The sequence below is a fragment of the Panthera pardus genome, unplaced genomic scaffold (assembly GCF_024362965.1).
Source record: "Panthera pardus isolate Hobbes unplaced genomic scaffold, ASM2436296v1 HiC_scaffold_13, whole genome shotgun sequence".
Taxonomy (NCBI): domain Eukaryota; kingdom Metazoa; phylum Chordata; class Mammalia; order Carnivora; family Felidae; genus Panthera; species Panthera pardus.
The window spans coordinates 95,798,629-95,824,839 of NW_026526688.1; the positions used below are offsets into that span (position 1 = coordinate 95,798,629).

General features: G+C 35.6%; 1 protein-coding gene and 1 long non-coding RNA gene across 5 annotated transcripts in view; one reads left to right on the forward strand and one right to left on the reverse strand.

Annotated features, from left to right (window-relative positions):
* SCLT1 (sodium channel and clathrin linker 1) overlaps window positions 1-26,211 on the forward strand; it is a 220,471-nt gene that overhangs the window by 188,683 nt on the left and 5,577 nt on the right. For 3 of the 4 annotated variants that reach the window (XM_053901255.1, XM_019419585.2, XM_053901254.1), the window contains one exon: window positions 21,285-21,363. In XM_053901255.1, the coding sequence (XP_053757230.1) occupies window positions 21,285-21,363 (79 nt within the window). Of the gene's footprint in view, window positions 1-3,740; window positions 3,818-21,284; window positions 21,364-26,211 lie in introns of all 4 variants that reach the window. The other variant, XR_002072497.2, reaches the window with a different exon arrangement.
* Window positions 16,021-23,669, reverse strand: LOC128776540 (uncharacterized). Its single transcript, XR_008421677.1, has 3 exons — window positions 22,299-23,669; window positions 21,022-21,125; window positions 16,021-16,491 (listed from the first exon to the last, which is right to left on the reverse strand). It is a non-coding gene; the product is annotated as an uncharacterized LOC128776540 (long non-coding RNA).

Consider the following 26,211-nt stretch of genomic DNA (forward strand, 5'->3'; position numbering starts at 1 on the left):
GTCCAACTCTTGATTTCAGCTCAGGTCATGATGTCATGGTCATGAGAACAAGCCTCACTTTTGGCTCCACGATGGGCACAGAGCCTGCTTGGGACTGTCTTTCTCTTCCTCTGCCCCTCCCCTATTTGTACACATCTCTCTCTCTCTCTCTCTCTCTCTCTCTCTCTCTCTCTCTCTCTCTCTCTCTCTCAAAAAAAAAAAAGTTTCATGGAATGAGTCCAGTGTGTCAAAAAAGTCTCAATCCTGCTGCCTGTCATCACACCACCATAACTTAATCTTTTGAATACTGGAAACTATTTGTTTTTCATATGCTTTTGTCTCATTTTTAGCTAAAATTCAAATACTATGGGAAGTAGTCCAGTGGTTTCCAATCATCAGAATCTTGAAAACAACATTGATGTGGTCCATAGAATGACCAGAAGAGCAAATTGCCCTGACCCCTCTCATTCTACCTCCTTTCCTGTATCTTCACAATTACTGAGTCTGGCTGATCTTCCCTCCTTAATGTTTTTCAAAGATATTTGCCTTTATCTCACTCCTTAGTTCAGGCCACCCTCATCTCCTTACCTGGATTACTGCAACAGCTTTCCGATTGATTTCTGGAACCCTAAACTTGTCTTCCCTCTAATCCATTTTCCACACTATGCCAGAGATGCCTCTTATAAATGTTAATTCATTTTATTCTCCCACCCCTTCCTAACCAGTTAGGAAGAAGGTGGCTACAGAGATTTTCTCATCGGGCCCTTACAGTATTCCAATATCATTTCTATCACTTTCCACTTTATATTACTCTCTTCTACTTAAGAAAATTTTAGAGAAACCTCCATCACCTTAAGTTTCCTTTATTTTAATAAGAATAAGTTAATATTACCAGTTTTAAAAATTAAAGTTATATCCAAAGCACCTAGTCCTTTAAAAATAGCTCCTAGCTAATAAGCCAGCCAGTCAGTTCTCTCTGTGAAACTACAGGGCGTTGGTGGAGAGTGAGGGGGTGAAACTGCTTTGCCGTTATCCAGCAAGAAGATGTGCTTTTAAAAGACAATAGCAGTGAACTAGACAGACAAAAAATCCTTGCCTTCCTGGAGTTTTCATTCTAATAAAGATAGTAAACAAGAGAAATTAAGTATACAGTGTGGTAGAGAATGATAAGGGCTGAAGAGAAATGTAAAGCAGAAAAAGGGAATAGGTAGTATATATATTTTTAGAAGGGAATATAGTTTTTCTTAAGTTATTTTTTATTTTTTAATCTTATTTAAATCCAAGTTAATTAACATATAGTGCAATAATGATTTCGGGAATAGAATTTAGTGATTCATCACTTACACCTAACACCCAATGCTCATCCCAACAAGTGCCTCCTTAATGCCCATCCACATTTAGCCCATCCCCCCACCCAGCCCTGCTCCAGCAACCCTCAATTTGTTCTCTGTATTTAAGGGTCTTTTATGGTTGGCCTCCCTTTCTTTTTTGTTTTTTGTTTTCTTCTTATTTTTCCTTCCCTCCCCCTATGTTCATCTGTTTTGTTTCTTAAATTGCACATATGAGTGAAATCATATGATATCTGTCTTTTCTGACTGATTTATTTCGCTTAGCATAATACACTGTAGTTCCATCTACATTGTTGCAAATGGCAAGATTTCATTCATTCATTTTGATCACCAAGTAATACTCTATTGTATATATATATACCACCTCTTCTTTATCCATTCATTAGTCAATGAACATTTGGGCTCTTTCCATAATTTGGCTATTGTTGATAGTGCTGCTATAAACATTGAGGTGCATGTGCCCCTTCATATCAGCATTTTGTATCCTTTGGATAAATACCTAGTAGTGCAATTGCTGGATCATAAGGTAGTTCTATTTTTAATTTTTTGGGAACCTCCATACTGTTCTCCACAGTGGCTGCACCAGTTTGCATTCCCACCAGCAGTACAAAAGTGTTTTCCTTTCTCCACATTCTCGCTAACATTTGTTGTTGCCTGAGTTGTTAACTTTAGCCATTCTCATAGGTGTGAGGTGATATCTCATTGTGGTTTTGATTTGTATTTCCCTGATGATGAGTGATGCTCAGCATCTTTTCATGTGTCTGTTAGCTGTCTGGATGTCTTCTTTGGAAATGTGTCTGTTCATGTCTTTTGCCCATTTCTTCACTGGATTATTTGGTTTGGGGGTGTTTATTTTGATAACTTATTTATACATTTTGGATACTAATCCTTTATCTGATGTGTCATTTGGAGATATCTTCTCCCATCCATCAGTTGCCATGTAGTTTAGAAAGAGTCAGCAGGGATAATCATTTTGAACTCTGCTGATGCTTTCTCTTCTTCCTTTTGCCAGACAAGCCCTGGTTATCTCCAGTCCGTTGTCCTTTCTGTACCTTCACCCATTCAACTTAAGGTGGCTGGAGGAAAACACACAGCCATGCTGGTGATCTCACTCTAAATTCATCATCAGGCACCTGGGTGGCCCAGTCAGTTAAGCGTCCGATTCTTGATTTTGGCTCAGGTCATGATCTCACCATTCGTGGGTTCCAGCCCCACATCAGGCTCTGCATTGACAGTGCAGAACCTGCTTAGGATTCTCTCTCTCCCACTCTCTCTCTGCACCTCCCCTGCCTGTGCTCGCTCTCTCTCTCTCTCTCTCACTTTCTCAAAATAAATAAATAAATAAACAAACAAACAAACAAACAAACAAACAAACATTAAAGATATTAATTATGGGAGCCTGAGTGGCTCAGTTGGTTAAGCGTCCGACTTCGGCTCAGGTCTTGATCTCCCAGCTTGTGAATTGGAGCCCCGTGTCGGGCTCTGTGCTGACAGCTCAGAGCCTGGAGCCTGCTTCACATTCTGTGTCTCCCTCTCTCTCTGCCCCTCCCCTGCTCATGCTCTGTCTTAAGAATAAAGAAACATTAAAAATATATATATATATTAATTAATTCATCATCGCAAAAGGGGTCTTTAAGCTGCCAGGCAACCTCTATATATTCCACTCTTTTTGGTGACTATTTCATACCCTCATATCCTTCTTCAAATCTTTTATATCTCCTCCCCATAACCACTTTCATTTGGTAACCTCAATTCCTATTTCACTGAGAAAAAAGAAGCAATCAGAAGAGAACTTCTACTGCATTTATATTTCTCTGTGCATCTTTTCCCATACACCCTGCTGTAATGACATAAACTACCCCTGCTCCAATATAAGGTCAAATTCTTCTTTTGTCCCATAGATTTCATCGCCACTTTGCTATACTGCCTCTTTGTTGAATTTTCAACTAAAAAGTCTTTTTTGAAAACAATTTTCCATAAAAAAAAGAATACCTAATATAGCAACACGAAGTGGTTAAGTGCCCTTAAGAGAGAAACAAATAGAAATAATTCATGGAATAAGCGATTTAAAACTAAACAACCAGTCTTCTAAGGAATATTCCTACTTAAATAAAATCTTTGTTTGTAAATTTTTTAGACTTTTCACCAGTGCTGGTGCACCATGGTCGGATATGCTCAGCAGATTACATTAGGTAATCAAGAAATTACGTTAGCTTAGTCAAACAGTTTGTGTCTTGACTCCAGTTGTACCTTGAATTCAGTAAATATAACTAGGATTCTTTTCAGTTTCAAAGCTTACCCTCTTCCCTGTCTAGGCTTAAAAACTAGGTTTTGGTAAACAACCTTCCAAACCCTAAGTAAGTTAAGGCTACCAAATTTCTAATAATTTAGTGATTTTTTTTTACCTCTTAGATAAAAGGAAAGAAAGGAAATAGAATTATTTCCTTGAAAATCACGAGAATAATACCATCACTTGACACCAAAAATGGGTAAGATTATTGTTTTTCTTATATAATATTTTTAAAAATAGCTTTTAACATCAGTTTTAATCAGTGGACAAATATTGCCCTGCCATTGGAGACACTACATTCTAGTTGGGGAGTCGGACTATAACGATCTGTACTAATGGAAGTTTACTCTGCTACCAGGTTTTTAGCAATTTGATCTCTAGTTTTAGTCAATTAATTTTTTATTTCTTTTACCATTTCTATCAATTTGAATTTATATCAAACTCAGTTTGTATGTCATTACTAAGAACTTAAATTGTTCTCAAAGCTTCTTAAGTAATGTTTCAGAATTAATGTGAACTTTCCAAATCATCCATTCAGCACATAACTGAAGGCATTGTGTTCATTTTATTTCCAGTTTACATAGAATCTTAAAAGGACTGTGTATGGTTTCCCTGAGTGATCTCCATCTTTTATACATAACTCTTAATTTGACAGCCTTTTAGATATTGAAAAATAGAAGCTTAGACCCATATATTTATCAGTGACCTTAAACAGTGAACTAATGAAATACCAGTTTTTAGAGACCTCAAAAATTTTCTCCTAAACATGAGTGATGGACTTAAGATCTTAATGTAGGAGTCAGTTGCAGTATATAAAAAGCTAACACGCTAAATTCACATCCAAGTTCTGCCCCACAAATGTGTGATTATGTATAAACCAATTTTTCCAAGCTGCAATTTTATCATTGATAAGCATAAAAGCTATATTAGTTTGCTAAGGTTGTTTTGGAAATAGTATAAATATCCCAGTGTCAAACTATAAAACATCAAGCAAATGTATATTATTAGATTAGAAATATTTTATACCCAGATTTTTAGTTTTTTAATTGCCTTAATATCCCTGAATTGCCAGTCCTTGACTGTCCTTGAGATATTTTCAACATCCTTTTCAATTTTTATCATGATCTTATCCTTTCAAGTTCAAATGGATATTGATTATTGTCACTACTTTTCTTTCTGCCATCCTAGTTCAGTGTAGCAGTTTTTAATAAACTTAACATAAATACATATGGAAAGAACCCTTCTTTGGATGTTCTTATTAAAGACAGGAACAAAAAAACAAACAAAAAACAGATTTTTTTCAGCCATCACCTCTCCTGCTTTTGTGACAATCTGGTCTTTGTCCCATGATTAGAGCACTGTTTTTAATAAATTTTATTTTTTATTTTTTTTAATGTAAAACTTTGTGGTTTTTTAATTGTTTAGTTTTATTTAAATCCAAGTTTTAACATACAGTGTTATAATTTCAGGAGTAGAATTTAGTGATTCATCACTTATTTTTAATAAATGTTAAAAGCCCCATGGTCTTTGGCATTCTGGGTAGGTTGAATAGATTGAGAAAGATTACTTAGAAATAATCGTTATCGGGGCATCTGGGTGGCCCGGTTGATTGAGTGTCCAACTTCAGCTCAGGTCATGATCTCACGTTCGTGGGTTCAAGTTGCACGTCGGGTTGTGTGCTGACAGCTCAGAGCCTGGAGCTTCTTTTGTATTCTGTGTCTCCCTCTCTCTTTGCCCGTCCCCTGATCATGCTCTGTCTCTCTCTGCCTCTCAAAAAATAAAATAAAACATTAAAAAAAGTAAATCAAAAATAAATAGGTTACATTTTTTACATGCTTTGAATTTTTAGATTAGTCATACTTCTTTAGATATCTTTTTAAAAAGGAATAATTATGCTTAAGTTAAATATTTCTAGGTTATATGATAATTTCTATAAAATTATAAAAATGTGGGGGCACCTGGGTGGCTCACTCAGTTAAAGCGTCTGACTTCGGCTCAGGTCATGATCTCACAGCTCGTGAGTTCGAGCCCCACATCGGGCTCTGTGCTAACAGCTCAGAGCCTGGAGCCTGCTTCTGATTCTGTGTCTCCCTCTCTCTCTGCCCCTCATTCACTCATGCTCTGTCTCTCCTTCAAAAATAAATAAATGTTTAAGACTTATAAAAATGTGAGAAAGCATTATATTCTAACAAGGTTTCATTGTATATATTTATGATTTTGCATAGGAAAATTGGGCTTTTATAGGATATAGTTAACTTTTGCTTGATATTCCTGTGTCAACTGTTTAAACAACAGTTGGAAATAGAAATTACATTGGGATATACTAAGAAAAACTTTATCCATGTCTCTCACTATGTCACTAAAATTGTACTTATATGCTCAGACATGTCAAAACTAAAATGTTAACTTTCAACATAGAAACATTTTCATGAGATTTTGCATTGATTATTTCCTTTCATGAAAAGATTTTATATTTAGTAATGTTGAAAAACAGTATTTTTTTTTAGCACATAAGGAGGCAGCACAGCATTAGAGATAAGAGCACTAAGTCAAAGTACGTAAGACCTGAATTTGAATCCCACCCAGGCCCAGTCCTTCCCACTTATCTATAAACCCCATATGTTATTATAAGGATTTATATGGTAACAAATATAAGATGTTCACTCCATGCCTAGCACGTAGGAAAATCTTTAGGAAGCAAACAGTGGACAGTGGGTTTAGGGAATAGCCTTTATAAATTCTAAGACATTATTGTATTCAAAGTAAGCATGATATATTTCATGAGGTGTGTATGAGAAGCTCATGTATTCCACTTTTAATTTATGAAAACATTACTAGTTTTAGAAAGCACTAAATTTTAGGCAATATTTATATATATAAATTATATCTGTCCTGTTAGAGGATATAAATAACACTGAGGAATATATATGAAATCAAGTCAAAAATTTTTCTGCAATAGAAATGTAGCTACTAAAATATTTTCACTGACATATCTCACCTATTGGTTATAACAGAGAATTATATGGACACCATAATAAATTTATAATTTTTGAAATAGAAAATTAAAATTTATGCTTATTCCAGTGGAAAAAAAATGTTACGAATGTGATGATCCTTACTGGACATATTTGCAGTAGCATCAATATTGGGCATTTAGCAAATTGATGTATGCTATGTTGTACCATTAGGGTACAAGGCTAACTTCTAGAAAGTATTTCTGTATCTTTGGGAAAAGATTCATTTGCTCTCCTTAGAAATGGTTTTGTTTTCAGAATGATTCAGTGATACAATCTAAGTCTTCAACCTATTAGGTCTTTTATAAATTCCAAAATAAACTACAGAGCAGTACTTAAAAAGCAGATAGCTCATTTGATGAATTTGACTCTCCCTATATAAGAGTTTCTCTGTACATGCTGTGACTTTATACATTCTACCATTCATACAAGAAGTGTTTAGCACTAGGTATCCAAAATGAACTCTTTCACATTAGGTCCAGCATCCTGCTTCCCAGTGTGCATTAAGCATCAAAGCTTTCTCTCTGAAAATAGGCCCCTTAAAAATTAGTGCTAGTCTGGACTCATCAAATCAAAAATACTTGGCTGTTTGCATCTGTCCTCTCTACTTTATAACAAATTCTTATAAATCGGCTGTCTTCTTGTTTATTATGTATCCACCTATTTACTACAGTTGCAAAAATATTAGAGAAAACCAAATATCAGCATAGCCACAAAACCTTAAGGACGTTAGAGTCCTCTTTGGACTAACTGTGCTGCCTTTGGCAACCTTTGTTCCTTCTGATGACCGTTAAATATGATTATCAGGTAGCTATGATTTCTTAAGATCTTACCCATAAGTAAGTATAGTCATAATTAAATATAACACAAAATAATTAAATAATTTTCCCATAGAAGGAAGTTTTTCATCTTAGTCTCAAAAAGCTGGTATGGGGTGTCTGCATGGCTCAGTCAGTTAAGTGTCCAAGTCTTGATTTCTGCTCAGGTCATGGTCTCACAATTTGTGGGTTCATGCCCCACATCGGGCTGTGTGATGACAGTGCAGAGCCTACTTAGGATTCTCTGTCTCCTTCTCTCTCTGTCCCTCCTCCACTCACTATCTCTCTAAAAAATAAATAAATGAAGAAACATTTTTTTAAAACCTAGTATAAAAGCTTTTTAAAAATCTGAACTCCTCTGTGGTTTCTTTCAGTTTGAAGTTTCCTTTTATTTATAAAATTTCATTAATTCATCTATAATTATTCCTTCTTAATTACTCTTTTATCTTGAAATATATATAACATGGAATTTTGAGCTTCCAAGAGAAAATAATTTTAATAGTTATTATTATTGTATAACATTTGTAACTGCCATATATCTGTAGTAATCTTACTTGGATGGGACCCTGTTAGTTTTACAGATTAAATCAAAAACTTCTATAGGAAAAAAAATGAGATTTGCCCTATGAGGTATCAAAGTATGTAAAGCTGTATGGTAGTATTGGCATAGGGATAGATAATTTGAACAGAATACAGAAAAATAGAAACCATGTAAAATTAGAAATTTTGTTCATGAGAATATGCCATTTCAAATCAACGGTGAAAAGATGCTGTTGGAAAAATTTTAAATCATTTAGAATATTCCATATATAAGGTAAATTCCAGGTAGATTAACAAGCTAAGTAAAAAAGTATTGGAAGAAATAAGATTATTTTTAGTATCTTGGAATGGAAAAGTCTTTGTAATAAAAACACAAAACCCAGAATGCAAACAAGGAAAATATTGATTAACTGATTTAACCATAAAAATTAAAATTCTGTATGAAGAAAGGTACTAAACAAAGATAAAAGACAAATGACAAAAAATAAAATAAGGGATTAGTAGGCAAAATCCATCAAGAATTCCATAATTATGAAAAATATTAACAAGCTAATAGATGGAAAAGTATGTGAACTAGCAGCTCACAAAAGGAGAAATACAAAGCTCCTTTAAACATAACAAATCAGGTTCAACCACAGTATTCACTGAAGAAATGCAGATTTAAACAATAATTTTATTTTACCCAGCAAATAGAGAAAAATGTAAATGACAGTTATTACACAGTGTCTGCAAACACATGAATAAACAGGAATAGATATACAGTATTGGTGGGAGTGTAAACTGGCAAATCCTTTTTATAAAGTAATGTAGCAGTATCTAACAGATTAAACTATACATATCCTTTTGAAATTCCAAGTACAGGAATCTGTCCTAAAGAAGTACTTGCATATATGTAAACATATGGTAACATATTTGTCCACCTGTCCAATCCTTCACATCTTAAATCACAGCCGTTAAGGCAGCCTCTTTCTCTCTGGTTTCTCTGTCTTCAGTTTTATTCTGCTCTATCCCATCTTTCATACTGCTGTCAGATTATTTTCCTGAAAAGCAAATATGATTCTGGCCCTGCCTACTTAAAGACTTCTCTTTTACTCTTGCCTATTAGTTTTTTATAGTCTTTTCTCCACCTTATTATCAGCAGTCTGCCTCTGTCCTTCACGTTCCTTGTGTTCCAGCCACACTGAACTCCTACCTCAATAAACAAGCATGCTCAGCCAGCCCTTTTTACAACTCCGAGTCTGCACTCCACATACTCATCATGTATTTATTGAATTTATTGTTCTTTAAGTACTGATGATACAGCAAAGCCCAAGGTCCCCCTGTTTTCTTTTGGGGTTTTTGAAGATAGCAGATTATTGATGGGAAGGTGGAATTGTTGAGTAAAAAAAATATGTATATGCTTAAAATCAAATAATCAAATCAAAGTATATGTAGAAAATTAAAATAAGTCAATGTGCTAATGAATGGGTGGATCCCTGAGAATAGGATCCTGTGAGAAAATAAATCTTTTTTTTTTTTTTTTAACGTTTATTTATTTTTGAGACAGAGAGAGACAGAGCATGAACAGGGGAGGGGCAGAGAGAGAGGGAGACACAAAATCTGAAACAGGCACCAGGCTCTGAGCGGTCAGCAAAGAGCCCGACGTGGGGCTCGAACTCACGGACCGTGAGATCATGACCTGAGCCGAAGTCGGACACTTAACCGACCGAGCCACCCAGGCGCCCCGAGAAAATAAATCTTAAGATCTAATGACAAAAAGTATCCTGTCATTGAAAATCAGAAGAAAGATCATCAAAGCAGACAGAACAGTCAGCGCAAAGACCCCAAGGCAGGAATATACTTGGTATGTTTGAAGTAAACAAAATAGTATGAAAAATAAAGGCAATAGTGACAGATGTGGGAAATGTATTATATTAAGTAATGCCAGGCACCACAGCAAACAAACTGATATCTCAGAGACTTAACAAAGGTTTATTTCTTGCTCACATTACACATCTGAGACAGTTTTACAAGAAGGATCTGCTGGTAGAGATTCCACCATCTTGAACATATGGTTTCCTGAGATCACTGAAACAGGGAAAGAGAAGAATGGAAGAACAGTAACTCTTAACTAAGCTCTGAAGTGATATACACACATCATTTCCTTTTACTTTTATTGGCCAAACCAGTCATAGGGACCAAATCTAACTGTGTAAGAGTCTAGGAAATGTATATGGAACAAGCGGAATGTTTGGTGAACACTGTCTCTGCTGCAGACAAGGACCTGATCTTACAGGTTAAAGAGTTTTAAGTGTGTGAGGCACCTGGGTGGCTCAGTCAATGGAGCATCTGACTTCAGCTCAGGTCACGATCTCACGGTTCATGGGTTCGAGCCTCATGTCGGGCTCTGTGCTGACAACTCAGAGCCTGGAGCCTGCTTCGGATTCTGTGTCTCTTCTCCCTGCTTCTGCCCCACCCCAGCATGCACTTGCTCGCTCGCTCTCTCTCAAAAATATTAAAAAAAAAAAAAAAAGAATTCTAAGTGTGAATGAAGGTCAGTGGTCAGTTATGAAAAATGTTACCTGACCAGATTTCTTTTTTTTTAAGATTACTCTGGCTACTGGGTAGAAAATGGAAATGGCTGAAAAAGCTAGAGAAAAAATTTAAGGCTATTGCAAGATTCTTGTTAAGAGATAGTGGTGGCTTTAGGGCACCTGGCTGGTTCAGTCGGTAAAGTATGCAACTCTTGATCTCAGGGTTGTGAGTTCGAGCCCCACATTGGGTGCAGAGATTACTTAATGGTGGCTTAGACTAAGAAGAAAGAGAAAGGTGAATTCATTGGGAGTTTTTATTTTTTTAAGAGGTAATAGAAGGTGCTGATGGATTGGTTATGAAATATGAAGAAAAAGATAAGAATCAAGGATGATTCTAGAGGTAGCTTGTACATGCAATTTCTTTGTAGGAATGTCCTTTCCCAATTCCCGACCTGAAAAAGTTTTCTTCCTTCCAGACCCAACTCAAATGTCATTTTTTCTGTAGGACATTTCTAATTCCCCTGACAGATCAAGTCTTTCCTTTTTCTGTACTCCCATACTGGTTTTTTTCAAGTTTATTTATTTATTTTAGAGAGAGAGAGAGCAAGCACAAGTAGGGGAGGAACAGAGAGAGCGGGGAAGAGAGAGAGAATCTCAAGCAGGCTCTGTACTGTCAGCACAGAGCCCAGTGTGGGGCTCAAACCCACGAACTGTGAGATCATGACCTGAGCCGAAACCAAGAGTCAGATACTTAACCAACTGAATCACCCAGGCGTTCCCATACTGTTCTTCTTTATGACACTTCTTGAATTGTAGTATGACTGTCATTTATATGCATTTCTTCTGCAAGACCATGAGCTAACATCTTGCCTGGCCTATAGTCAGTCAATAAAATTGTATTGAATGAATGAATGAATGAATACACAGTATGTAATATTTTCATCAGAAAAATATTTTCTTTAGAAAATATTACATAATGTAAATAAATTCATTCTATACAATTTTATTGATATATACACATATGTATGTATACATATATATGAATATATGTGAATATATATGTGTGTGTATATATATATATATATATATATATACACACACATATACACATATATATATATATAGATTACACAGTGTTTGAAGCCTAAGGAGTTTTCATCAGTCTTTAAAACATTATTCTTGGCTATATATCTGTAATGTTTGGCTGCCATAACTGCTTTTTTTTTTTAATAGAATGAGAGGCAGCTGCAGGTACTGGCAGATTACAAAATGCGTAATTACTAAAAGTAACTGAAGCATATTATAGTATAATTCAACAGAAAAAAAAAAAACATCTGGCACATGCTATGTTAATTTGTCATAAGAGAGTTTCAAAGAAAGCACTTGCTGCAGCTGGCAGATCCATCATTTTCCTGAAACGAATAGTACACCTTTTGTTTTTAATTCTCTCGTATAATATAGACTAGAGCCTTATGTGATTTAATCTTTAGTCATCACTAAAGGATTTCAGGCATTGAGGAAATTTCCCCTGTGCTGTATCAACTAAAATATACATGGCTTATTCTTATCTTAAAACTGCCTCAATAATAACAGAATGATCTGAGCAATTATAGTAATTGATTATAATGCCTAAGAAATTGGCCTAAATTTCAAGCTCCCATTTCATAAGGAACCATACTTCTCTCTTTTTTTTATTTAAAGCATTTATGGTGTTTTCAAAGAAACTCATGCATTGTAGGGAAAACTTTGCTGTCATCCTCATAAGCATACTTTTCAGTTATTATATATGCCAGTGATACTAAGAATTGAAGCACGTTTTTAGTAGAAATTCTTCCTTTCAACATGTGCTAGGTAGGATATCCATTTCTATGACAGAAACAAACAGAAAAGGGTTAATTATTATAAAACAGGTTCTAGTGCCGACCTTTTTGAAATAATCTGTATTTCCAAATCTCTGCTGAGCATGTCGATAGGTACCTCAAACTCAATACATTTAAATATATTTCACTCCTAACCCAAGTTTTTATTTCATCCTGTATTTCCCATTCCATGACTGATAATATCTACCCATTTGCTCAAAAAAAACGCCAGAAGTCATCCTGAACTTCTTCTCCTTGCACCCCTGAATCAATTATTACTAATTCTACTTCCTAAATATCTCCTGAGTCTGTCCATTCCCCACTAATAGTTTAGGCTATCAACATTGCTCACCTGGATTACTGCTATAACCCTTAATTTACCACAGTCATGTCTCCTAACCTACTTTTTCTTGCTGTAATCAGCAGATTTTCTGATATTCAAATCCAGTCATGTGACATCTCTTCTTAAAGTACTTCAGTGCTTCCCCAGTGTATTAATAATAAAGTCTAAACTTACTGTCAAGACATAGAAGATCCTTTGCAATCTGTATTTCCTGTGTTTCCAGCTTTTCCTCTCTTACTCCCACTTCCACCTCCTAGTAACACTCTATGCCTTGCACACACTGAACTCCTTTCAGTTCCCTGAATTTATTATCCTTTCTTACTGCCTGGCGTTCACACATGGATTTGATTGTAACACTCTTCCTTTCCTTACTCTGCTTTTGTCCATCTAACTTCTGTTTCTCTTTCATACATCAGCTTAAAAGCCTACTTCCTCTGGAGAAACAGCTCTAATCCCCTAATCATCCCTACACATTCCCATAGCACTTTTTATAGCATTTACTACCTATATTATAAAGTAGGGGCTTTTCAGTATTTAGTAGTTTATAAATTTCACTATGGCAGTAACTGGATCTTGTTCCTCCTTGTCTCCCTAGCACTTAGCATAATATATGGAATGTGACAGGCATTCATTTCAGTATTTGTTGAATGAATGAACTTTATATTCCCTCTATCTTATCCTAAGTTCAGGACTTAAAATTAGATGTTGTGAAGAAAATTCACGTAATACTTTGTAACTTTGAGTTCCTTATTCAAATAACTTAAAATAAGCTTCCTGTGAATGATTTTTGTACATAAAGCTCTATCTCACACTCACTTCCCTAGTAGTAATCTCCCAAATTTAATATACCATTTGGTAGCTATTTTGAAAATGTAATCACTGAATTATCTAATTTGTTTTCTTGTGAGAGCAAATATATAGTGAAAACTTTGAAAAGGCAAAATACAGTGTATTAGAAATGTTATCATTGAATGTACTGGTTAACTGATTCTGTGGGGTTACCTAAAATTTGCCTAGGCTAAAAATCACCCTGTATGTTCAAGGCATTAATCTAAGCCTTGTGAATATAGCTCCTCTTTTAGAGCTTTCATTTTAATGAGGAGAGACAAATAGTCAAGAGGTAAGCCAACAAATAAGATAATTTTAGATGTTTTAAGTGGTATGAAGAAAACAGGTCAATATGATAGACAGTAACTGGGACGAGGCGGGACCTGAAAGGACTGCACAATTTTTTAAAAAGTGGTCGGAAAAGCTGGCATTTTAAACCAAGGCCTGAATTGTAGAAATAAACCAACTATACAAAAAAGCCAGGAAAGTATTCCAGGCAGAGGGAAGAATAGGAAGTACAAAGCTCCAGAATTAAGAGGAGTTGACCATGTAAATAAAGTATAGTCAGCAAAAAGAGAAGCTATAACATTGAGGAACCAAGGCATGGATTAGATCATGAGAATCTTGTAGGGCGTTTTAAGTAAAATATTCTTACTTTAAGTAAAAATATTTAAGACTATTTTAAGTTAAAAGAAATACAGGAGTGGGAAATCATTGGAGAATTTTAAACATCCTTAGATCTTTGAAAGAACACTTTAGCTATTGTGTAGAAAATACAGACGTGGCAAAAATTGAGTCAGGGAGACAAGATACTAGATTATTACAGAATTCCAGGCAATAGATAATAGTAGCTTAGAGCAGAGTGTTGTCAAATGGAAATGGAGAGAAGTAGACAGTTATAAAGTCTATTAGGAAGGTAGGACAAAACTTATTTGTTAAGTCAAATATAGGTAATGAGGAAAAGGGAGGAGTCAAAGATGATGTCTTAGCGTAGACTTGAACATCAGTAGACGGTGAGGCCTTTTACTGGGAAGGAGAAAACTTGGGATGGTATAGATAAGAGGTAGTTTCCATTTTGGACAGGTTACATATGAGGTGCTCATTAACATTCCTTTACAGTCATAGAATAGATGAGATCACTTAAGGGGATTGTGCAGATAGGGAAGGAAAGAACCTGGGAGTATGACCAAGAGTGCTCTACTATATCTATAGCTGGCCTGTGTGCTTTAACTTGTGGTATTTTTAGTTAACTGAATGAGATTTGAAACCGTAGGATGAATTTCCTTTTTTAGTAGTCAGGTCTTTTTGAAGCCATACAAAAAGTTGAGATCACAATCTTTGTAATTACTAACCATTTTGCCACATACTTAGGATTAAATTTTTTTTACAGAATCTTCATTTTGCCTTTTAGGTCTTGATACTATATGATGCCACAGATATGTTTTACTAATATCTTTTGTAATTGATTGGGCTTAAGATATGAGGCAGTGTGACTTAATTGAGAGAAGATTTTGATTAAAGACTGAGTGTGAACCCCATGTTTTCATTGTCACTGCATGACCTTAGGAACATTAAATAATTTGAGTCTTAATTCCTTTACTTAGAAGATGAGAATAATAACTACTTTGCAAGCTTAAAGTAATAATAAAGTACTGTAGTAAAGTTAAGGTACAGTAACAAACTCTCTTGGCTGATGTCCACTTAATCTTATAACATTAACCTGTGAACTAAATTTCTGTGCAAAGAATTCTGACCAGTGTCCAAAGCATTCTCCATGCCCTTGCTTTAATTGACTTTACTCTAGTATTGTTATCTGTCACTTGCTTTACAAGTGTCCCTATGTTTGCTCCCAAACCAGGTTATGCCAGTTGTACTTGTATTAGAAATACATAATAAAACAGTGATACATGACTACAGAAAAAGTTATTATTTCTTTCAAAACTGAATTGTATACTTTGGAGAATTTACTGTTGAAATACATTTGGACAAGCAACTCTAAAAGAATAGAGGGAATACTATAACGATTTAGAGAATTCTGTATTTGGATTGCTTGCCAAGTGCCTTTGAATGCTTGAACCACACTTATGAAGCCAGAAGTGGAAATAGTTATAGATGATACATTATAGATGTGGTTTTTGTAAGAAAGACATTCAACATTGAAACACTCCAATCAGTGTGGTCATACTTTAAAACATAGAGATCTAAAAACAAAACAAAAAAAAACAAAACACTTTGTATATTCTAGACTAGAGGTCCAGACAAAATCCTTATCCTTCCTTGGGCCTCAGACCTCTTAAAAATTCAGGAAATCTATGGATCCTCTTCCCAGAAAAGATAAACACACAAGATATTGCAGATAGTTTCAGGGTGCTTGTGAACATACATATATATAGCCTGTCTGTGGACCACAGATGGAGAACCTTTGCCTTAGTTCCCACTATCCACCCACTTTCACCTCAAATTGATGAATTTGAGACTTTATCAGTGTTGATTATAATATTTTATGGAATATTTTGTAGAAAAGCACTGAATGTTTTCTTAATAGATACAGCATTTATTACTTTGCTAAATTATTTTGTAAGATTTTACTTACACAGAAGGCAGTAAATGAATTATATTTTACAATGTATTTTCTAAATTACATTTTGTAGGCATGACTAGGATTTTCTGTCACATATTAATTATATAAGTGAACTGAAAGTATTTAGGACACCGATGGGCTAAGCAGTTCCCAGTGTTATAAGGAATTCCTCATTCACATACGCTTACATTAAAATTGACAGAAGATAGGGGCACCTGGGTGGCTCAATCATTTGAGCGTCTGACTCTTGATTTCAGCTCAGGTCATGATCTCTGGGGTCAGGAGATCAAGTCCCACATCAGGTTCCACACTGAGCATGAGGCCTGCTTAAGATTCTCTCTGCCCCTCCCTCAATCACACATGCACAGGCGCTCTCTCTAAAAAAAGAAAAAAAAATTGGTAGAGGACAATAATTTTACCTTAAATCTTGTAACATATTGTATAATATACTAGAAATTATATAGAGAAATTGCGTACAACTTCATTTAAATTCTTTAATTAGCATAAAATATTCTTTAAGTGCCATAATGTCGTACAGAAATGAAATGTCATCTGTCTCTTTACTTTCTGGCAGGCTACACTTAAATCATCCCTGATAGGTAGGAATGTTTCTGTTGTTAAAGATTTCCAGTGAAGAGATTATATAGCTGTACTTGGTGAGTGTTTCAAGTGTAATACCACTGTGAAACTCTGAAGTCTTATTTTATGTTTATCCTAAATCACTAATGATATAGGGAACTTTCAATTATGTTCTCTAATGAAGAGAAAATTCTCATAGATAATACATTGAGTTAGATCATCCTCCCACGTCTTTCCTTTATCCCTGCAGTGAAATATCCTGACAAAGAAATAAGGAGTTGCTGAAGACTGACAGGCAGACTCTAGGAGGTCTCAGGGGATAGAGTTGGCAAAACCACTTTTCTCTCCACCCTTTAATACCTTCTAAAATTTCAATCAGAAGTGAGATTGAAGGAAATGCATAACTGAAAAATAACCTTTTCTTAGGCACTTCGAATCCTTTGTTAGAACTAGAATATAAATAAATCTAAATAAATAAAAATAACCTTTATCTAATATGTTTTGTGGTAGATTCCTCAGTAAATGTTTGTTGAACAAATAAGGAATAAAATTTTCTAACTGCCAGGTTTTCTACAGAAATTTAGCCATAAATCACATTTTTATTGATAGCCTGTATGTAAAGCACTGTGGTAAATACTATGGAAACTAAAAACAATCCCCTCTTTAAACGTTCCCCATTATACTTGGGGAAGTGTGTGTGTATACATACATGTTATGTATGTATACACGCACATATAAATGACTTGCATAATAGAGAATTGCTAAATGTCTTGTAACATAAAAGAAGTATCAAAGCTTTAATTTGAGAAGAGAACTGTCTGGATTAAAATGAACTGAAAAGGAGGTATAGAAAGAGAAGGGGGCAAAAGTGGAATCTTAAGAGTTTAAAGGGAAATCTAAAAAAAGGATACAGAAAATGACATAAACATGAGTCTAAAGGTGTTACATATATGGCTTGTATGTGAGACAGTGAGAACCTAACTGAAGTAGAAGATTCCTATTGGAGATAAGGTTGGAAAGATAGTATACAAAATTTTGGAGGATTTTGAATGCCACTCTCAGGAATTGGATTATTTTGTCCAATAGCAGAAAGCCACTGGAAGTTATTATTTAAGGAAGTAAATTATAAAAGTGACTTAGAGAAATACATTCATGATGTGTGGGTTAGACATGGAAAACCACTATATTAATTGAGTGCTTTTTGTGCAATGTGATGTACTTTGCAAAATTTTTTCACTTCATATTGAGAAGCCTGAGCATTTGGCTTTTGTAATAAATCTAAAAATTAAGTTATAAGAACTTGAGTTGTGATGCTAAGGCTCCATAAAAATAAAGAACGGATACAAGAGACATTGCAAAGGAAGAGTCTCTTTAGGGAGTCTCTTTAGGGGCAAACTAGATGTTACATTTAAGAGAAGGTAAGAAATAGAGTTGAGGTGGTTTAACGTAGGCAATGAGGGCAAAGATGTCACTGATATAAAAATTTAGTGTCAAGGGGCACCTGGGTGGCTCATTTGGTTAAGCATCCCGACTCTTGGTTTCGGCTCAGATCACAATTTCGGTGTCATGAGTTCAAGTCCCACATTGGGCTCTGTGCTGACAGAGTGGACTCTACTTAGTATTCTCTCTCTCCCTTTCTCTCTGTCCCTTCGCTGCTCTCTCTCTCTCTTTCTCTCTTTCAAAATAAATAAACTTAAAAAAAATTGTTAATTGAGTGGCAAGATGAGAAGTAGGTTTTCAGGGAAAAATCAAAAAGTTTGATATTAGGCATGTTAAATTTGAATATAACATTTTAGGGAAGAAGTCAGAAATAAAGCTATATAATGTGTTAGGTTTTTAAGTGAATTTATAAATATTTATATTCCTAGGATGTCTAGTACCCAAACTCACACATATATATTCTTTCACATATTCATTCAGCTAACATTTAGCAATTGCCTGCCATGTTGCAGTGTAGGGGAGTGGTTAAGAACACAGACCTTGGAACAAAAGGGCCCAGTTTTTGAATCCTGACTCTACAGTTGGACTAGCTATATGACCTAACTTTATTTTTAAATTTCTCATTTGTTTAAATTTTATTTTATTTTATTTAACTTGATTGTTAAAATTCTCACGTGTTTAAATTTTCTCATTTGTAAAACTGGGGATCTCATAGGGTTATCAAGAAAACTAAATAAGTTAATTTAAATAAAACACCCAAAGTGCCTGGCATATAGTAAGCACTATGAAAGTGTTTGCTGTTCTTATCACCGTCATCTTCACTATTACTTGCCAAGCTCTGTTGAGTACCAGATTGTAAGGATACAAAGATGAATAACAAACTTGCTGACCATCCAGTGGGGGTTACAGAGCTTGATGCACAACAGAATAAGTATTTACATGGATTTAAAAGAACTTAAAGTTAATAATTTGATCTTTGTGGTCTTAAATTTTGTGGAAAATCACTATTTAATATTATTTGTTAGAAATTATTACTATCATATAAATTATGGTTTTTTTGATTTTTTTAATGTTTATTTTTGAGAGAGAGAAGAGCACAAGTGGAGACTATCCTATAAATTGTCATGCGTAAGTGGTTTAGGCATCAAGTTATGCAGAAGGTGTTTTCTGAAAAGGTTTTATATAAACTGAATGTTGGCTAACTTTATAAATGGGATCACTGTATCATTTTAATCTCAGTATTACTCAAAGGTTATTTCTCATCAGCATTAATGTGCATAATTTTACCTTTAATTAATTTGGCCTAGAAGACTAGCCACGTTGGTCATTTTGCCTCTCTTTGTTATATCATGTTGAGGAGCAGCAGTGATTTTAAGCTACACAAGGTACTTTTTGCACAGTGATTTATCCCACATTATTATTACCAAAATATAGCAAAGATAAAACATTTGGGTTTGTCTGTCATAGAATCCATGATAGATACTCAGTCTTCTTCCTCATTGTCAGTGTTCTATGTGGATGAAGTCACTGAGTTAGAATAAGGCATTTCCCTCTGAGTTCTATTATGGCAACAGCTATGTGTTGCTCTTAGCCCATAGTGTTCAGTAAATATTTGTGGAATTGATTTGTGGGTGACATTATTTTTTGTTCTCTCCTATGTATTTATAACAGATTGCTTGCTCAAGATTTTAACAACTATTCATTCAAATGTAGGACACCTGAGGGGCTTACCAAGTTTTTATACCATGCAGCTCATTTGGAAAAACTTTAAAGCTGAAGTTATTTTAGAAGTGTTAATTTGTTGATTTATTTAAGCAGAAGTAAGGTCAAAGATAAAAACTAGTCCTGAATTAACAGAGTATTTTAATACTCAGAAATTTATTTGGTCTTTTAAAAAAAATTGTTTTTAATGTTTTATTTTTGAGAGAGACAGAGACAGTGTGAGTGGGGGAGGGACTGAGAGACCGAGAGACACAGAATCCAAATCAGGCTCCAGGCTCCAAGCTGTCAGCACAGAGCCCAATGTGGGACTCAAACTTATGAACCATGAGATCATGACCTGAGCTGAAGCCGGCCACTCAACCAACTGAGCCACCCAGGAACCCCTAAAATTATTTTTGAGACTACATTGTATCTACTTTTTTTAAGTTATGTGTATGTTTGTTTGTTTGTTTATGGAGGAGAGAGAGAGAAAACGAGTGGGGGGAGGGTCAGAAAGAATCCCAAGCAGGCTCTACTCTGTCAGCACAGAGCCCAATGTGGTGCTTGAACTCATGAACCATGAGATCATGACCTGAGCTGAAATCAAGAGTCAGACACTGAACCAACTGAGGCACCCAGGTACCCCCATTGTACCTACTTCTAAATTGAGACTCTTGAACAAAATACCTTTGGCCAAAAGTAAAACAATGCTTATATGTTGGATTAAAAACAGAAAAGAAAAAAGACAGCCAGCACAATGCATAGGATAAACCCAGCTATTAAAGCATAAAGGATATGAATGTATAAAATATAGCACATATACAACCAAAACATAAATACCAATTCTGAATATACTACACTGAAATGATGTTGGAGTGATTAACATTACCTTCAATTTCCAAGAACTGAATTCCTCTAAGAAGCACTGTATATGAATCCTAAAAATGCATACTCTAGCTAAGAATCATGATAGCTTATGAGATTAGACAGTACCAAATACTGTATCTGTTTAATGTGGATATATATTCATTTTAATGCCAAATAATACCTCAAGATAATAATATTGAAGACACTTGAGCACTTTCTGAATATATGGTGTGGGTTTTTTCCGCTTTTGGTGGTAAAATATACATAAAATTTAACATTTTAACATTTTTTAGTTGTAATAAAATACATATAAAATTTACCATCTTAGTCATTTTTAGGTGTACAGTTCAATAGTGTCCAGTGTATTCACATTGTTGTACAGCCAGTCTCCAGAATACATGTGCATTTTATAAAGTAAGGAGTCCTGTAAAATATAGTCTATTAATCAGAGACTTTATTTTGCACATAAGATAATTTTGTTCAAAACATGAGCATATATCTCACTAAAAGGGATTCTTTTTTGTTACATTTTTGAACAATTATATTAATGGCTTTGGTTGGGGGGATGTCTCTTGATTAATAGGAGTGAGCTGAGTCGACAGAAACTTCATACCCAAGAGCTGCTTTCTCAGCTGGAAATGGCAAATGAAAAGGTAGTTGAGGTAAGATAATGACTCTCCCGGGAAGTACTTTCTGCTGCAGCTTGATACACATGTTATAGAATTTTACCTGAGCCAACTCCAAATTAATTCTACTTGGGAATGACCATACAGATGTGAGTATTCCTTGTAGAGAAATCATCCATAACCCTAAAAGTCCACATTTTATAATGTGAATAAAAGCTTTGAAAGTCAGTGATTCATCATATGTAAATGACAAAAGGTAGAGCTCTTATTTCATTTTCACCAATATAACTTGTGCAGTGTTGCAGAAAATGTGTTAAGATCCCCTTCATTTCTAAGCGTGTCTAAGATTATATTTGTTAGCCCATTCCTCTTATTTTGTTCTAATCCAACACAAAAGATATGTAGTAATTACTTTTGCCTACTGGAATACATTAAAATACTCCTTTAGATTAATGCTTTATTTTTTTTTTTTAATGTATGTTTATTTTAGAGAGACACAGAGAGCACAAACAGAGGAAGGGCAGAGAGAGAAGGAGACACAGAATCCAAAGCAGCCTCCAGGTTCTGAGCTGTCAGCACAGAGCCCAGTGCAGGGGTAGAACTCACGAGCTGTGAGATCATGACCTGAGCTGAAGTCAGCCGCTTAACCAACTAAGCCACTCAGCCACTCCTAGATTAATTAATGCTTTAGAGCTAAATGCAGCAAAAGTTCACCATTTTTCTCTTTGAATCTTTAAAAAAAAAAGTTAAAATTCTAGATTATGATTAGAGCTTTCTAGAACTCTAGTTCTTCATTTGATGTTCTAATGTCAAATGTATTTGTTGGAATTTCATTAATAGGCTATTATGGTCTGCTGTATTTTTGTGGCCATCTATAAAAGTCACAGTGAAATAATTACTCTCAAGTTTCAAAGCATTATAAATTGATATGAGCCATTTAGGAAACAAACAATAGCCATTAAAATACTTACTGTAGTTTTTGGGGCGCCTGGGTGGCTCGGTCGGTTAAGCATCTGATTTCAGCTCAGGTCATGATCTCACGGTCCGTGAGTTTGAGCCCCGCGTCGGGCTCTGTGCTGACCGCTCAGAGCCTGGAGCCTGTTTCAGATTCTGTGTCTCCCTCTCTCTCTGCCCCTCCCCTGTTCATGCTCTGTCTCTCTCTGTCTCAAAAATAAATGTTAAAAAAAAAAAATACTTACTGTAGTTTTTTACTTCCAGGAATCTGTACTTAAGGAAATAATTTAAAATATGAAAAAAATAAATGCAGATATTCAACACAATAATGTTAATAATATTAGAAGATCAAAAGCAACCAAAATGATCAGTTAAAAAAGAACAGTTGTATATATTATGATTTACCTAATCTAGACTGTGCCTTAACCATGGAAAATGTATGGTTAAGCATGGAAAAATGCGTATTATATGTAGTCTGATGATAACCTATGAAAATGATTATTATAGATGATGGGATTTTTTCCCCCAAGTTTTTTCTAGTGTTAATGATATACCTTTTAAATTTAAGAGTATATATTTAAATATCTTGGTAAATTGAAACAGCCAATATGGTTCTCTTCATAAAATTTCATTTTGCTTTTGGGCACAATAAAATATATAATAAGCTCATTTTAGCAATATATTGTTATTTCAGCACTTTTCATTATTAGACATGACATTCACTGTTATCACTTATATGTTAGGGTCTGGGAACGATGTAGTTGTTCATAGAAAATGTGTTTTTCTTACTGTTCCTGATTAGACTGGTATTACTCTCTCAATTTAGACAGGTGCCAGAAAACTACATAACAATTCTAGTTGTACAAAACTTTTCTTTTTTTAGGCTAGTAGGTATGGAGAGCACTAGTACATTTTTTTAATTGATAATTTCTTTGAACTTGTCTCCCTGACAGCATATTATGACAGATTTATATTCATGATGTCAATATAGTTTCCTGAGGCAGCTCTAACAAGTATTACAGACTTGATGGTTTAAACAACAGAAATGTATTGTCTCACAATTCTGAAGGCCAGAAGTCCAAAATCAAGAAGTCAACAGGATGGGTTCCCTCTGAGGATTCTGAGGAAGAATCTTCCATGCTTCTCTCTTACCTTCTGGTGGCTTCCAGAATTGCTTGGCTTGTAGATGGTGTTCTCCTTGTGTTTTCCTGCAGTCTTCCCCTTGTACATGTCCGTGTACAAATTTTCCCTTTTTATGAAGATACTAGGCATATTGGATTAGGATCCACCCTAAAAACCTTAAAACCTCACTTTAATCATCAGCAAAGACCCTATTTCTTTTTTTTTTTTTTAATTTATTTTGAGAGAGAGTCCATACATGAGCAGGGGAGGGGCAGAGAGAGAGAGAGGGAGAGGAGAGGGGAGGGGAGGAGAGAGGGGAGGGGAGAGGGAGGGGAAAGGCAGGGGAGAGGGAGAGGAGAAGGAGAGGAGAGGAGAGGAGATCACCAAGCAAGCTCCATGCTCAACGTGGAGCTTTACATGGGACTCGATCTCAAAACCGTGAGATCATGACCTGAGCCAAAATCAAGAGTTGGGCACTTAACCAACTGAGCCACCCATTCCTTGAATTTTAAGTGAACTTTAAGAATGGCAATGTTACAGGGCATCTGGGTGGCTCAGTTGGTTAAACATTGGATTTTGGCTCAGGTCATGATCTCAGAGTTCATGAGTTTGAGCCCTGCATCAAGCTGTGTGGTGACAGCTCAGAGTCTGGAGCCTGCTTGGGATTCTGTGTCTGCCTCTCTCTCTGCCCCTCCCCTGCTCGAACTCTCTCTCTTTCTCTCTCTCCCTCTCTCTCTTTCTCTCTCTCCCTCTCTCTCCCTCTCTCTCCCTCTCTCTCCCTCTCTCTCCCTCTCTCTCCCTCTCTCTCTCTCTCAAAAATAAATAAACATTTAAAAAAAGTAAAAGAGGGGCGCCTGGGTGGCTCAGTCAGTTAAGCGGCCGACTTCGGCTCAGGTCATGATCTCGCGGTCCGTGAGTTCGAGCCCCGCGTCGGGCTCTGTGCTGACAGCTCAGAGCCTGGAGCCTGTTTCGGATTCTGTGTCTCCCTCTCTCTGCCCCTCCCCCATTCATGCTTTGTCTCTCTCTGTCTCAAAAATAAAAACGTTAAAAAAAAATTTTTTTAATAAATAAAAATAATAAAAAATAAAAAATAAAAAAAGTAAAAGAATGGCAATGTCACAGTGTCTCTAGAAGCTTGCTGTAGCATAGTAGTTACTTTTTACTTTGAGAGAGACAGTATGAATGGGGGAAGGGCAGAGAGTGGGGGAGAGAGAGAATCCCAAGCAGGTTCTGCACTGTCAGCGCAGAGCCCAATAAGGGCTTGAACCCATGAAACTGCGAGATTGTGACCTGAGCCCAAATGCAGTCAGATGCTTAACTGACTGAGCCACCCAGGTGCCCCTGTAGCATAGTAGTTCTAAATGCACCAGCAGACAGCATCAACACCAACTAAGAACTTGGTAGGAGTACATATTCTCACAACTCATCCCATCCTACTGAAGTTTTACTTGTGAGGCCCAACAGCCTGTGTTTTCAAACTCCAGGTGATTCTGAAGCGTGATCTAGCGTCTCAAGGGTAATGTCAAATATTGAAAATCTTGTTCTTAACCTCTGATTCACTTTCTTTGGTAACACATAGAGGGGGAAAAGAACAATTTAGTCAAAGTATAATTTTAAAAAATATTAACGTGGAGATCTATCTTTGCATTTTATAAGGGGTAAAATGATATTCAGATTTTTATCCAGATCAGCCAGGAGAAGGTCAAACTTTCACTCTTCACAGATGACATGATACTTTATATGGAAAACCCAAAAGATTCCACCAAAAAACTGCTAGAATTGATTCATGAATTCAACAAAGTTGCAGGATATAAAATCAACGCACAGGAATCGGTTGCATTCCTATACACCAACAATGAAGCGACAGAAAGAGAGATCAAGGAATCGATCTGATTTACAGTTGCACCAAAAACCATAAAATACCTAGGAATAAATCTAACCAAAGAGGTGAAAAATCTATACACTGAAAACTATAGAAAGCTTATGAAAGAAATTGAGGAAGATACAAAAAAATGGAAGAAGATTCCATGCTCATGGATAGGAAGAACAAATATTTTTAAAATGTCGATACTACCCAAAGCAATCTACATATTCAATGCAATCCCTATCAAAATAACACCAGCATTCTTCACAGAGCTAGAACAAACAATCCTAAAATTTGTATGCAACCAGAAAAGACCCCGAATAGCCAAAGCAATCTTGAAAAAGAAAACCAAAGTAGGAGGCATCACAATCCCAGACTTCAAGCTATACTACAAAGCTGTAATCATCAAGGTACTGGCACAAGAACAGACACTCAGATCAATGGAATAGAATAGAGAACCCAGAAATGGACCCACAAACATATGGCCAACTAATCCTCAACAAAGTGGGAAAGGACATCCAATAGAATAAAGACAGTGTGTTCAGCAACTAGTGCTGGGAAAACTGGACAGCGACATGCAGAAGAATGAACCTGGACCACTTTATTACACCATACACAAAAATAAACTCAAAATGGATGAAAGACCTCAATGTAAGACAGGAAGCCATCAAAATCCTCGAGGAGAAAGCAGGCAAAAACCTCTTTGATCTTGTCCACAGCAACTTCTTACTCAACATGTCTCTGGAGGCAAGGGAAACAAAAGCAAAAATGAACTACTGGGACCTCATCAAAATAAAAAGCTTCTGCACAGCAAAGGAAACAATCAGCAAAACTAAAAGGCAACCAACAGAATGGGAGAAGATATTTGCAAATGACATATCAGAGAAAGGTTTAGTATCCAAAATCTATAAAGAACTTATCAAACTCAACACCCAAAAAACAAA